Genomic DNA, 16,264 nt, shown 5'->3' with positions numbered 1-16,264 from the left:
TATAATCTTAATTAAGATATAATCTACTTATTAAGTGCTTTTTATACCAGTATGTAAATAACTTCTCTACAATAAACATTTAAGAAATGCTAAATGCAGTGACTACCTAAGGCAGGATAAGACGTTATAAAAGAGTATCTTTACAGGTTGAATGAAAACTAGTGATTGAGAAATAACTAATAAATTGTCTTTTGGGCTTTGAAAAAGAGCAATTTTCTTTCAATGTTTTATCTCAAAAAAGGTCTCTAACATGTAGATTGGGAGTCTACACAGAGATCTTACCTTACCTGGAAGACCTTCAAATCACTGAATACTATCTTTTTCCTGATGCATGGAAGCCCTCCCATGGGGAGAGTACCCTGCTCCTCTGGTGCTGTCTGTGAACCAGCAACCTCCTCCCCTCCTGTCCCGCAGTTTCAGCCTGGTTCTCAGTTCACTGTGAACACCCTGATGTCTACCATACTTCCTCAGCTGGCTATACTTTTCACACACGGAGAAAAAAAAAACAAACATTTCAACACCCCTTCAAAAATGGGGTCAAAAGGGGGAAACCCAAGATATACTAGAAGTGTAACATTAAAAAAGATTCAGAAAACCTAACGATATTATTAGGCAAAGGAAACAAATATGACCTTGGCAGATGTCAAAAAAATTGATAAAATTCAACATCTGTTTCTCACAAGGATTATCTACTAAAAGAGGAATATAGGACTATATCACTGATATAATAAGCTCTATTAGAAATTAATAATTATTATAATACTTAATGTTGTGACACTAGTAGTATTCTCATTAACATAAGGAACAAGTGAAGAAATATCCACTAGCACATTATTTAACATTGTTTTGAAGGTTCTAGCCAGCACAAAAGAACAAGAACAAGAAAGTATGGCCTAAGTATTAGGATTATTTGTATAATGATACATCTCAAACTCAAACTACCTACCAAGAAGTAACAAGAAATCAACTAAAAAGTTACTGGAACCAATATATGAAATAACTGGCTTTTAAATAAGTTAACAATAAATAAGATTTGGGGGAGTAATGCAGGAGTAGAAGCCCTTCTGCGATTACCTTTCCAACCTGTCCACTCTCCTTAAAGTCCCTGTTTATTCTGTCACTCTCAGTAGACTTACGTCATAAACCTAAGTCATCTGATCAGAACCTGCTCATCTCTCCAGTATCAATCATATATACTCATCCAGTCCTTTTATTCTTCCATTAAAAAAAGAAGCTGTCCCTTCTAGCTATCCTGGATTATGATGCAGTTCACTATTGATTATCCTTTTTTCTCTTGTATATTTAATCTCTGCCTCTCAAAAGGATACCTGCCATCATCTTTAATACATGTAAAGACTCTCCCATTAAAATAAAAAATAACTCTCACACTTCTCTCCAGCCACACTTCTATAACTCACCACCTCTACTGCCTTACCTCCACCTGGTCACCATCTGGCTTCTCCTCCCACCATACACCAAGAGCCCACGCTAAATAAAGCCACTTTTGTGTTCCTGATCCAAAGGGTATTTTTTAGACTTCACCATACTTGACTTCTCAACATCTGTGCAACACTGCTTACCACCTCCTTCCTTTCTGAAACTCTTCCCATGGCTTCTCACGCCACCTTCTACAGTTGGGCCTTTCTTACCTCTCCAGCCTCATGCTGTATATTTCCCTGTGCCTTTCCCCACGTTCTAGCCACAGTGGCTCCCTTTCAGTTCCTTGAAAACAGCTGCATTCATCCCTACCTGTACAAGGCTGTTGTGCAGGTGGTTTTCTCTGAATCTTTTGCCTGATTCCTTCTACCTTTCTCTCAGCTCTTGGCCCAGTTAACTACTTTATCAAAGAAGCCCTGCCTCACCTCTGTCTAGTTCAAAATATCCTTTAGTACAGTCTAAAATCACCATACACCTTCCCCTTACAGTACTTAAGATAAATACACTCACATTTGTGTGTGTGACCACCTGACTCTTAGATCTCAGGCTCCAAGAGAGAAATAATTTTTTTCCCTTGCTATGATACTACAGTATAGTTCATTGCATACAGTAAGAATTCAAGAAATCTCAATTGAATTAGTGAATAGATACGAACTCATATCACAAAACTTAAGTAATTAAAAACATTCTGACATTGTTCCAGAAAAAGAATGCTAGTATAAGAAATAATATTTTAAAAGTTCAGAAACACACCCAGGATAAATAAAAATCAAATATATAATAATGGTGGCTTCTGAATAAGCATTTATTTAGTGGTATTGGTATTAGTCAACAACTGAATGACTAAAAGAATGAAAGTACATTTTTATTTCATACTACACATAAATTTATGGATTACATATTTAAAGGTAAAACATGAAACCTCTGAAGTCTAGAAGAAAATATAAATAAATACTATTTATGTCATCTTGGGAAGGGCCAACAGACTAAGCACTGATGGGGGCTATGAGCAAGAGCAAAGACTATAAAGGAAACAAAACTGGCTCCATAATAATTTAAATCTTCTATACATTAAATAATTACATAAATAAAAATAAAAGGCAAATAAACTAGAAACAAGTATTTGCAACATGAGAAGGTTTAGTTTTAATATATTAAGAACTCACAAATTAATAAGAAAAGTAGATATGAATATAATCTTAAAATAGAAATAATTGCAAACATGAAATGTTAAGTGTCAGTAATAATAAAAGGAATACTAATTACAGCAATGTGGTGCCATTATTTACCTATTAAAATTGGTAAAGATATTTTTTAAAAAATGCAGTGCTGACAGGGTAGGAGTCAATAGGCACGTGAATCAACACTGAAAGTCAGAGAATAAATCTGTACAATACATCTTTTGTAAGGTAAGCCACCAATGTACACAACATTTCTTAAAATTCAGCATGCTCTTTGACTTAGTAATTCCATTCTAGGAATTTAAGTAAATTATCACATCCCTATGAAAACTATAGATACTAGTATGGTCTTCAAAATGTTCTTTGAAATCGTAATGAAGTAATCAAAAAAATAAATCAATTAAGTACCAAACAATAGGAATTAGACTAAATTACAGCACACTCATACTGGAATATCATGTAGCCATCTAAAATCATGCAGATGAATATGTAATGACATAGGAAGACACTTATGATAAACTGCTGAGTGAAAGATCAGGTTATAAAACACTGGAACTTCACAATCCTATTTTTAAAATGGGAACATGTTGAAAATTCATTATGAGACAAAAATAAATCCCTTTGCAACTCATTTTACAATGTGATTTACATATAAGCTCAGGTAGCCATGGAGATTAACCCATCGTAATATAAAAACTTGGTATAAAAAAAATTACTTACTCTTCCAATTTCTGCAGTCCAAGAAACAACAATGGTGTTTGGTACTGTTGTGGACAATCGGACAAGTGAGGTGATATTAATTGGTCGGCTGGGTCGCTTTGGTTCCACACCATTTTTAGTAGGTGGAAGATAACCCTAAGAACAAGGTATAATTTATTTCTACTTACTATCTCTATAATCATTTCAACTTCCATTTTCAAAAAACCCCTACAAACTATGCACTAGAATATATGACTATTTCCATTAAAAAGCAGAGAAGCAAACATTTACAAGAATTGCCTCTGTTTCTCTAAACAACCTTATAGTTTCATTATACTAAACCTGAAAAAAATATTGGTGACAGATCTACACTTGATCTTAGCCAACAGGCTAAGAAGCAAACAGTGACAGATCTTAAAAATCTCTAAAATTAAACAATCAGGATAAATTAATAAAAATTTCGAATAGGTATACGTATAAGGAATACTGGAAAGATGACTGACAACAGCTCCTCCTCTCACCCACAGCATTCTTCCATTCTACCATAGGCTTTCAGATGTACATGAATATAGTTGAGGTTTTATTCAAACAATTTCCTCTCCCCAAAATCCAGGGCAACATTAAAGTCCCAACTCCAAGTCCTGGATTTTGTCTCCACAGCTAATGTCACAGCTGTTAACTGTACATAGTTGGTACAAGTGTTTCACTCAGTGAATATATATCCAAGAGATGTTTTCTCAATAAAAAAACTATGATTAACAACAGCTGTGATGACTATTTAATATCTGTGTTGGCAGTACATTGAGAAAAAATAGCTCTTAGGACTTACTGGAAGGCTGCAAGGTTTTGTATTCACTTTCACACAAAGATTGGGTGGGAAGTGGTCTTCTTGTGGACAACTGGTTTCTGATAAACAAAACCTAAACAATAAAGAACAAGTTTAATTTCCTTTATTAAAATGTGACTTCATATTAATATTTTTGCTCAATAGCTAATCTAAAAGATGGTCAAACCTAATTTAAAAACTATGAGACTAGACATTTCATATGATGAATAAGCATATTTAAACAGGTTTAAAGTAAATAATTCTGTCAATGTAGTTTCAGTGGTCATAACTATCCACTTGTAGTTGTCTGCATAATGTTTCCAATCATTTAAGCATGTTCTGAGGGGTGAAGGGGGAAAGTTTTATAGCTGAACAAATTTAAGTAATTCTGAACCAAAAAATAAAATTAAGTTTCCTTAATATAGAACTTCTCAGAGCTAGGCTAACATCCATTGTAACTTTTTAAGAGGGAGATAAAATACACAGTATCTCCCAATTTTATTTGTGCCTGTGGAGTTTGTTTGTTTTTTTATTTTTAGCAAAATGTTCTAAGTCCATTCCCTGAACCTAATTCTATCCACTAATCAAGGCACTCCATTATTCCCCGAGAACCAAAGATGTTGAATAATAACATTAGCTATATTACCCTGGCTGGTGTGACTCAGTGAGTTGAGCACCTGCCTGTGAACCAAAGGGTTGCGGGTTTGATTCCCAGTCAGGGCACATGCCTGGCTTGCAGGCCACTGCCCCCAGCAACCGCACACTGATGTTTCTCTCTCTCTCCCTCCCTTCCCTCTCTAAAAATAAATAAATAAAATCTTTAAAAAAAACTAGGTGAATTTTTAAAAATCTTTCAGGAATATTAACTTTTAAACTTTGGGTATATATGGTAGTCAACACTGTACCTTAACTGGACCTGCACTGTGAAGTCACATTTGGTCCCAGAAATATCCCTAGAAAGGACAGAATAAGAGCTACAATTATTTTTAAAATATGCACATGAAAGCTGATTCAAAGACATTGTTACTCCAGGTAGTTTTTCAAATGATCAGAAATACAACTGTTTTTAGGGTAACTAACATTATAATAGGAATTTCAATACTAATATTTGCATGACACTAATGCCCAATATGCTATTTTTAAAAATCACTTATAGACAAGACTGGACTTAAAGGCCAAACTGCAAGTTACACTTGAAGGGAACTTACATCGAAGTACTGATCTGCTGCACTTGTTGTGGTGTCAATGCAAAAGCAAAACAGGTTTCTCGAAAGCGCTGACTGTTGTCTGATGCTAAAGAAAAAAGAATTATACTTTTAATTACCTTCAAATTCATCAATAAAGAACACAATAAAAATAAATAAATAACCAATCACATGCCTTTCATTAACTGAGATATATTCTAGAGTTTGGGTAACAAGGCAACTAAAGCACTAAAGAATAAGAAATGTGCCAGCTGTAGGAAAAGGCACAAAAATGGCTAACTCCAGAAAATACATCAGGACTCAGATTCAGAAAACATGTAATCAAAGAAATACTAATAAAAATAATCTAACTGTATAAAGTTGGCACCTAAAAGGTACACTTGTAAATAAAACATGCTGACACTCATTTTACTTAAAGTAGAACATAAACCCATTTAAAGATAAAGTACATGGTTTCTGAGCTATGTAACAAACATACACACCTGGAGATCTGCTCAGGTAAGAAAACATTTAGTCTTTAATGCAAATTAAGAATTTCGTCATCTCCTAACTATACCATTCAAGTTTTATCTAATAAATATGATATATAGTTTCTCCCATGCTTAGATGACTTGACTTCAGAATCTGCTTATGGTCACTCACTATCTCAAAGATGGAAAGAGTTACAACAGAGGAAGGGACTAAAGAAAAGGAAGAGAGGGAAAGGCAGGTGGAGAGGGAGAAAAGAGCAAGAGAACAAGAACAGGTCAGTGTAGAGCAGGGATTCATACAGCATGCTGCTGTGAGAAACAACAGTTCTACTAGCTTTTAATACACATTATATATATGAAAAAAATCAGTAGTCAGTATCCCTCTTGGTCACTAATATTTTCTCAGTGCTTGGCACAAGGAAGCACTGAATGACTGCTGACTGAAGAAAATAATATGAAAATTAAGAAAGAGCAGATTAAACTATTTAATCTGTACTTTTCCAGGGTAATTTTCTAAAACTAAAAGAAATAGCTTTAGGGATCCTAAAAGTTATTACCAAAGAAACTCCTGGCCTGTGGGCTACCTAAACCTGTGAAGAAAAAGTAGCTGAATTTGGCCAACTCTTGCTTAAAAACTGGGGTTGATCCTACTTGCAAGCAACACTTCTTCTACAACTACCACCAAACTGTAGTAAGTCACACTGAACAATCTGTACAAACGTTTAATTATGAGGGAAAAAATAGGAAAAAGCACTGCTGCTCTTTATCTCAATATGCAATAGGAGTATCTGTTAAAGGATAGGTTTGTGTTTCTGCTCTCTGTGATGAGGGAAAGTTTTTCTCTTAAAGAATCTATCCCCACGAAACAGTTAGTAACCAGAAAATTATCTTAATTGTGAAGTATCAACCGGGCAAATGGCCAATAACCAAGGACCAGACAGTTTCCTGTGTCAGGCATAATCCAAGTAACTCTTTTGCTTCTTAGAGATAGTGTCTCTATAAAGATTAAATTTAGTTCCAGTAAGTTTAGCCTAATTTAGCTTTCTGGCTCCATTCTACAACAGTGCTAAAATAACTCCCCAAGTACAAACATTCATATTACTCACTAGGCAAAATTTCAGAGTCATTTTAGAATATATGCATACAGTGAATTTTCGACATGTACATGCAGATTTAGATAGAGAAGATACGACTAAAATAATGAGGCAGTTTCTTGTGCCATATGTAGAAACAAGTTTATTATTTAACAATTACCCCTATTTACAATACACATCCTCTTTTATATACAAATTATAATGTTCAGTTATTACTGTTTATCTGGAAAAGCATCTTTATATACTATGTAGTTTTCAGGCTTAATTTCTGTTATGAACACCAGTGAAGAATTTATAATTTGGGTCTTAGATAACAGAGTACCTAAAAACTTTAAGTGAATTAAGCTATCAATAATCCCTTTCAGAAAAATTCAAGCCAAATAGAATCATAGGATCTTCATACTCTTAGAAGTTATCCAAAACAGTGACTTCCAGTGTTGGGTGTATACACCTCCATGTAGTGTCTTGTGTACACACAGACACAGGTATGCAGGGAAAAATAACTACTTATAAAAAACCCAGGAGTTTTAAAAGTTGAGATTTTATATAAAAACCATACACTTCTACTTTTTAAAAAGATTTTATTTATTTTATTTTTTTAGAGAGGGAAGGGAAGAAGAAAGAGAGAGAGAGAGAGAAACATTAATGTGTAGTTGCTGGGGGCCATGGCCTGCAACCTAGGCATGTGCCCTGACTGGGAACCAAACCTGCGATGCCTAGTTCGCAGCCCATGCTCAATCCACTGAGCTACGCCAGCCAGGGCTATGTTTGTGTTTTATAACATACAACATTAATAGTTTAATATATAACATATATAGTGTATGCTAAGTTATTTTTCTGAGATGTCCATATGATCAAATTAGTTTGTAGACCATAGATCTAGAGTTAAATCTTATTTCAATCCTTCCACTCATACTTTCTTTGAATCCTTTTAGAGATGAGGAAGAGCGGCCATTACACCTTATCAGGCAGAAGATGGCTGGTGATGAACGTTTAATTGTAAGAAAGCTTGCCACCCTATAGAGAGCAGCAAAGTTTAGTGGAAACAGATGAGATCACATGGGCCTAGATTCCAAACTGGTTTGGCCACATATTTGCCATATGACCTTAGGTAGTTTCCCACCCTGAGTTTGTTTCCTTCAATATACAAACACACACATACACACACTCTAATTGGGTTATTTTGAAGAATATAAACACAGTAAGGTTTTTAAAACAACCAACAATTTCCTTTTCTGTCCCCTTTCCTCCTTATGCTGTTATATTGAATCAAAATACACAATGCTGTAATTTCCACCCATTGATGTCATACAGCATATCCAGCCATTTTTCAAATATTTTAGACAGCATTAATGTGCTCCCCACCCCACTGACTCTTCCCACTACATTTCAGGCAAGATTTCAGAATCACTCACCACCCTAGTAGTCTTTTTCCTCTATAGGCAAATCCCAGGTTGTCACAACCTAAAGTGGCAGCCAGAACTGGACACATTCTGTCATAGCATATACTATTCCAAATATTTGCAGCCCCTCTGTACTGGCCCACTCCCATGGGAGAATTCCACCTCCAATGCCACTGACATTAGCCCTGCCCAGTGAAATGTGAGTGGAAGCATACTAATTCCAGGCAGAACTCTGTAAGAGCTACCCTTTGGTTTTACTATCTTTCTTTCCAGAATGCTGTGACTCTGGAGTGAAGAGAACATGGAGCAGTCCCACAGCTACAATATAAGCAAGAAATAAACCTTACTTGTTTGCCACTGAGATTTATGGTTGCTTATAAGCTGACTGATATATTATTCCTGCCAGGATGTGACTAGAACAGTCTTTTTTTATCAACAACAACCATTTAATATTGTTAATCTACATAATAATCATGAAGAAAAGGTATCTGTTCCTTCTATAGATTTAGAAATTGAGGTTCAAGTAGTAATGTAACTATCAAGCCTCATATAAGTAGAACCAGAATTGGAACTCAGATCTACACATCTTCAAAGCTCATGTTCTCCTCATAATGTAGATCTATTAGTTGCCCTAACAGGTGCTATACTTCTATAAATGCAGCCTATTGTTATACTGGATCAAAAAAAAAAAAAATAAAGAAGAATTACCCACTACCCCTCATCTTAACTGGTTATAATTTTTACATATTTCCTTCCAGTCATTTTTATATAAAATTATGTATACAATTTGAAAGCTTTCTCTTAAAAATTACCCTTGCCACAATTATATTCTTCAATTACAATCTCTATTGCTGTATTTTAATTATTACATTGTATTCTATGTACAGAGTATATGAAAATTTTTATTACTCCCTTGATCAGTCATTTAGGTTGTTTCTAACTTCTCATTATGTGAAACAACTCTGTGAATATCTTTGGACTTACAGACTTATTTTGGGGAAGGGACAGCTAGTACTTATTATTGTCTCTGAATCAGTCCCAGATGTGGAATTTTGAGGTCAAAAAGTATAGAGATTTTTATGGTTCTTGACACATCAGAAGTGATTTCCAAATGGTTGTAACACTTGTAACATTTTAAATAAGGTTAGCAATTTATGCATCTACTAATTGTACCCTGCTCTGGCTTACATTGGAGTTGTTGCTAATTTAAAAGGTGGATCTTCGTTACTCCTTAGTAGTTCAATTTGCATTAAAAATTTCCCTGTTTTTAGTTTCCTATTTAGTTGTTTAATCTTGTCTTACACTGATTTTCATATTTACATAAGGGTCTGATATATAAAAACACTGACCCTTGGAAATTTGCTGAGAATATTTCTCCCAGCCTGCTATATTTATTCATTCTGGCTACAATTTTGGATGATATAAAGGTTAAATTTTTATGTTGTCTAATCTATCAATTGTCTTTGTAAATTCTAGTTGTTCCCTTTCTTAGGTTCAATCAACAAAAATTCAATTCTTTAGCCTGTTGTTTCTATGTAATTATTAATCCATCTGGAACTTATTTTAGTATATATCTTACAATCTAAACTTCTGTTACTACAAATTGCATACAGTTATACGAACACATTATTTGTTAAATAATCCTTCCCTTCCCTATGGATATATGTGCTTCCTTTATAATATATTAAATTCTTATATTCAACACAGTTTATTTCTGGGCTATTTTCCCAGTAATCTTTTTTATTCTGGTGCTAGTTCTCTACTTCTTCATTGTATTAGCTTCATTATGTTTTCATATATTATAGCTAGGTTTCTCTCCCTATCTGTTCTTGTTTCAAAACTTTAACATGGACTCAAATATTTATTCATGTCCAACTTTCTGGTGTCTCTATGCCACACTGGAAGAAGAAGAGATGTCTTGGGCCACACATTAAATACACTGTGGCACGTAATCACAAAAATATCTGAGAATGTCTTAAGTAAATTTACGATTTTGTGTTGGGCTGCACTCCATGAAGCCCGCCAGCTGGACACCCCTGAGTAAACTTCTGAATCCTTTTGCTATGATTTTTAAAGCTCAATGGTATTTTGAGTAGAATTACAATATACCTATGAATTATTTTGAACTGACACCTTTATATGTTTCAATTCCCCATCCTTAGGTACAGTACCTATGTCCATTTATTCGTTTCCTCAGGGTTTTGTCATTTTTATTACATAAATTAGTTATACAGTTCCCATTAAGATTATTCTTATGCCAGATATTAATAGAACAAAATGAATAAATATTCATATAATGGAGTACTCTGTCACCAAAAAAACACAGAAAAGTCAGTAACACCAAAAGCTGGTTTCTTTCTGAAGATCAATAAAATTGGTAAACCTCTAGGAAGACTACTAAGAAAAAGAAAAGACACAAATGACCAATATCCGGAGTAAGAGGAGACATTACTATAAATTCTATAGACAGTAAAAGCATATAAGAGAATATGGTGAACACCTACATGGCAACTTCTGACCGCTGAGAAAAAAATTTCTTGAAAATGTCCAGAGTATACTCAAGAAGAAAGAGATAACCTGAATAGTCCTGTATCTAGCAAAGAAATTGAATTTATATTTAAAAATCTTTCCTGAAAGAAAACTCTAGGTATAGGTATCTTAAGTCTACGAAATATTTAAGAAAAAAATAATACCAATTCTACATAAACTGAAGAATTATATCAAACATTTAGGAAGAAGGTAATATAAATTCTAGATAAACTCTTTAAAAAAAAATTAAAAAGGGACTGAATACCCAACCCATTCTATGAAGCCATTATTATTACTCAAGTACCAAAGTAAAACAAAGACATTATAAGAAAAGGAAATGAGCATAAACATAAATATTCTTAACAAAACTTTGGCAAATCAAATCCAAATATATATATATATATATATATATATGATCATAACCAATGGAGCTTTATCTCAGGAATGTTGCTTTGACATTCAAGGCACTGGACAAATCTAAAAATGAAACACCATATTGTCATTTCAATAGATGTAGAAAATGCATTTGACAACAATTCAATATCCATTCCTGATTTTAAAAATACTCTCAGCAAACCAGAAACAGAAGTCAACTTCCTCAACCCAATAAAGAAATTTATATGAAAAACTTACAGCCAACATTGTATTTGAAAGTGAAAGACTAAAACTTTCCCTAAAAAATTAGGAACAATGCAATGATAGCCACTCTCATCATTTCTATTTAAGATTGAGCTTGAAATTCTCACCACTGTAACAAGGAAAAAATGAAAATCACCTGGATTAGAGAATAAGTAAAACTGTCTATCCACAAACAATATGATGATCGATGTAGAATGTCTGTTACAATCTACAAAAAGCTATTAGAAAAAGTTAATTTAGTGAGGTAAAGATGATATACTGAAATCAGAAATTGACATTTGAACAACACATTTAGCATAGCATCCCTCTAATCGAAATACTTAGGTAGGGATAAATCTGACAAAGTGGTGCAAGATGTGTGCAAATAAAAATTCTAATCACTCCAGAGAAATTAAGCATCCATACAAATGAAGAGACATACAGTGTTCATGGGTCAGAAGACTCAACGTTGTTAAAATATCAGTTCTTTCCAAACTGATCTACAGATTCAATGTAATTCAATCAAAATTCTAGCTGTCTTCTTCTAATAAATAAATACACAAGGTGCTTCTAAAATTCATGCGGAAATGCAAAGCACCCAGAAGAGCCAAAACAACTTCAAAAAAGAACGAAGCTGGAGGGCTAGCACTAATTGATTTCAAGACTTACTGTAAAGCTATATAATGAATAAGACAGTATGGTGTTCCTGTCAAGATAGAAAACAGATCTATGGAGCAGAACAGAGTCCTGAAATGTACCTACATATACACGAACAACTGATTTTTGACCAAGGTGCAAAGTTAATTTAGTTAAAAAAAAAAAAAAACAAACAAAAAAAACAACCGCTATCTTTTTTTTTAAGCTGAGGTTACACTGATTTATAACATTATGTATGTTTCAGGTACACAGTCTTTGCAATGAATGGTGCTGTAAAAACTGGATATCTATATGCAAGAAAAAAAAATGTTTGCCTCAAAATAGAGTATAAGTGATAGATATTATGGAAAAGGATAGAGCAGGAAGCTTCAGGAGTTAGTTGCTCCTGCAAAACAATTTAGCTGGGAAAACATATCAGAATCAATGAATTTAGAATTCTGGAACCTGATCAGATAGATACAGCAGCCTGGGGAGTACCTGATGAAATGTGCTGAGAACTGTGTGCCTGATCTAGGAACTATCTGCCACTCCTTAGCCATACTGTGGCTATGAAGACTGTGGCCCAAGTTCCTGGAGAGGCTGGCCTGTATGGACAGTAAGGACTTAGTCCTCCATAATTTTGAAGTTGTGCATTTTGTTTGCTCTGGCAGTTCCCTGAGAGACCAGAGCAGATATTTCCCTTTGTTTCAAGACAGCATCAAGCTTCAGCAGCTTCCACAACAGCACGTATCAAAAGATTTGAAAGTAATTACACACTTTTGGGGGGATCCAAACATTTAGAGAGATCTGTCAGGTCACAGAGGCTGACTAATGAGACAATGGAAGAGAAACTTCACATACTATACCCAACAAGAAATAAACACTTTGCAAAAGTAGTGTGGAAAAAGTCACTACACAAATGGGCAGCTGCAGTCCTCAACAAGTAACAAATGCAATCCCTGAGGAGGAGGAAAAATCTGATTTCCAGAGTTAGCACAGTAAAATACTCAAAATAGCCAGTACTCAACAAAAAATTACAAGGATAGGCATAAAGGCCAAAAGAATACAAGTGCAAGCCCAGAAATAAACCCTCACATCTATGGTCAATTGATTTGACAGGCATGCTAACACTATTCAGTGGGGAAAGAAGTCTCTTCAACAAATGGTGCTAGAAAAAAATGGGTATCCACAGGCAAAAGAATGAAGTTAGACCTTTACCTTATATCATATACAAAAATTAACTCAAAATGGAACAAATGCTAAACTTAAGAGCTAAAATATAAAAATCTGAGAGGGAAACAATCTTCATGACTTTGTATTTTGCCAGGGTTTCTTTAATATGACACCTAAGGCACAGGCAAAAGAAAAAACCAGATAAACAAGGCTTCATTAAAACATTTGTGCATCAAAGGACACTAAAATGAGAGTACAAGACAGCTCACAGAACAGCCAAAAATATTTGAAATCATATATATGACAAGGGTTTAATAACTAGGAATGCCTATAACTAAACAAAAACAAACCCAATTAAAAAATGGCCAAGAAACCCTGGCTGGCGTAGCTCAGTGGATTGAGCGCGGGCTGGGAACCAAAGTGTCCCAGGTTCGATTCCCAGCCAGGGTACATTGCTGGGTTGCAGGCCATAACCCCCAGCAACCGCACATTGATGTTTCTCTCTCTCTCTCTCTCTCTCTCTCTTTCTTTCTCTCTCTCTCTCTCTCTCTCTCTCTCTCTCTCCCCCCCGCCTTCCCTCTCTAAAAATAAATAAAAATAAAATCTTTAAAAAAAAAAATGGCCAAGAAGTTGAATAGATATTTCTCTAAAGAATATATATAAAAGAACAACAAGCACATGAAAAGATACTCAGCATCATTAATGATTACAAAAATGTACATCAAAATCACATATCACATACATAAAACCAGATACCACTTCACACTGACTAGAATGGCTATAATTAAAAACAAAACAAGTGTTAGTGAGCATATGGAGAAATTGCAACTCCTCCTCATACCTCGATGGTGGGAATATTAAAATGGTATAGAAGTTGTGGAAAACAATTGGACAGTTCCTCAAAAAGTTGAACATAGAATTATCATAAGACCAAGCAATTCCACTCTTATATATAGACTATCCCAAAGAGTTAAAAGCAGGGACTCAAACTGATACTTGCATGTCAATGCTCTTAACAGCTTTATTCGTGATAGCCAAAAGGTGGAAGAAACCCAAGTGTCCATCAACAGATGAATGGATAAACAAATGTATATCCATTCAATGGAATATATTTCTCAGCCATAAAAATAAAGATTTTTTTAGGTTAACTTTTTTTGTTAAGATTTTATTTATTTATTTTTAGAGAGGGGAAGGGAGGGAGAGGAGAGAAACATCCTTGTGTAGCTGCCTCTCGTGTACCCTGTACTGGGGGCCTGGCCCAGAACTCAGGCATGTGCCCTAGACTGGGAATCAAATGGGAACCCTTTGGTTTGCAGGTGGGCACTCAATCCATTGAGCCATACCAGCCAGGGCAGGAATAAAGTTTTGATATGTGCTGAGGCATGAATAAACCTTGAAAAATTATACTAAAAAACAATATTATATTATACTAAGTATAGCATAGAATTATAATTTTATAGCATATAAAATAATTTTATAATAATTAAGTAACCGTCGAGTAATTTATAATAAGCAATACTTGTAATTATATAAGTATAATTATAAAAATTATTTATAATATAAAAATTATAATAAGATGCAATAGGGTAAATATTACATGATCCCACTTATATGAAATATCTAGAAAAGGCAAATTCATAGAGATACAAAGTAGGTTAGGTGTTACTACAGGTTGGAGGGGGAAAGGAGGAGTAAGGTGTTACTGCATAATGCATATGAAGTTATTGTTTGTGGTGATGTAAAACTTTTCAGAAATAGTGGTTATGGTTGCACAGCATTGTGAATGTAATTAGCACAGCAAACTGTACAATTAAAAATAGCAAATTTCGAGCCCTGGCTGGCGTAGCTCAGTGGATTGAGCACGGGCTGGGAACCAAAGTGTCCCAGGTTCGATTCCCAGCCAGGGTACATTCCTGGGTTGCAGGCCATAACCCCCAGCAACCGCACATTGATGTTTCTCTCTCTCTCTCTGCCTCTCTCTCTCTCTCTCTTCCCCTCTCTCCCTCTCTCTCTCTCCCCCTCCCTCCCTTCTCTCCCTTCTCTAAAAATAAATAAAATCTTAAAAATAAATAAATAAATAAAATAGCAAATTTCTTTATTATATGTATTTTACCATAATAAAAAGATTAGTAAAATATAGACCTAAATGTAAAATCTAAAACTATAGAAGTTTTAGGCGAACACGTGAAAGAAAATCTTTGTGACCTTGGGTTAGGCAAAAACTTAAGTTATGATACCAAAAGCACAATCCACTTTTTAAATTGATAAACTGAACTTATAAAAATTAGGAACTTCATAAAAATTAGGAACTTATGCTCTTGAAAAGACATGGTTAAAGGAATGGGAAAAAAAGCCACAGAATGGGAGAAAAAATTTACAAATCACATACTCATTAAAGGACTTGCAGCCAGAACATATCAAAAACCCTCACAAGTCACTAACAAGAAAGCTAACGATTTAATAAAATTTAAAAATGGGCAAAAGATCTGAATGGATACCTCATCAAAAATAAATATATGGATGGCAAAAAAACACATTAAAAGATGTTTCACATCCTTGGTCTGTGGGATATGCAAATTAAAACCACAATGAAGTGCATGCTTAATAGAATGTCTGCAATTTAAAAAATGATAATACTAAGTACTGACAAGGATGCAGAGCAACTGGAAAGCTCATACACTGGTGGTGAAAATGTAAAGTGGCCCAACACTGTCAAAAACAGTTTAGCAGTTGTGTAAAAAGTTAAACCTGCATGTATTATATGACACTCCATTCCTAAGCAATTTACCCAAGGAAAACAGTAAGTATATAACCATACAAAGGTGTAGGCCAAAATTTTCCTAGCAGTTTTCTTTTCAACAGCCAAAGTCTAGAAACAACCCATGTGTATCAACAGGTGAATGAATGAATGGTGTTACACCCACAAAATGAAGTACTACTTATCAATAAAAATAAAGTACTGATACACTGAACATAGATAAATCTTAGAATGT

The 16,264-nt window shown here is 34.5% G+C and overlaps 1 protein-coding gene across 1 annotated transcript in view; it reads right to left on the bottom strand.

The window, feature by feature from the left end:
• Positions 1–16,264, bottom strand: part of PIAS1 (protein inhibitor of activated STAT 1) — a 96,569-nt gene that overhangs the window by 34,590 nt on the left and 45,715 nt on the right. The window contains exons 3-6 of the mRNA XM_045822263.1: positions 5,352–5,436; positions 5,049–5,096; positions 4,147–4,237; positions 3,339–3,473 (exon numbers count right to left, since the gene is read on the bottom strand). Coding sequence (XP_045678219.1) covers positions 3,339–3,473; positions 4,147–4,237; positions 5,049–5,096; positions 5,352–5,436 — 359 coding nt within the window. The remainder of the gene's footprint in view (positions 1–3,338; positions 3,474–4,146; positions 4,238–5,048; positions 5,097–5,351; positions 5,437–16,264) is intronic.

The sequence above is a fragment of the Phyllostomus hastatus genome, unplaced genomic scaffold (assembly GCF_019186645.2).
Source record: "Phyllostomus hastatus isolate PE091 unplaced genomic scaffold, TTU_PhHast_1.1 phas_scaffold_501, whole genome shotgun sequence".
NCBI classification, from domain to species: domain Eukaryota; kingdom Metazoa; phylum Chordata; class Mammalia; order Chiroptera; family Phyllostomidae; genus Phyllostomus; species Phyllostomus hastatus.
Note: the sequence above shows the minus strand (reverse complement) of the source record. Positions and strands in the feature narration are given on the sequence as shown.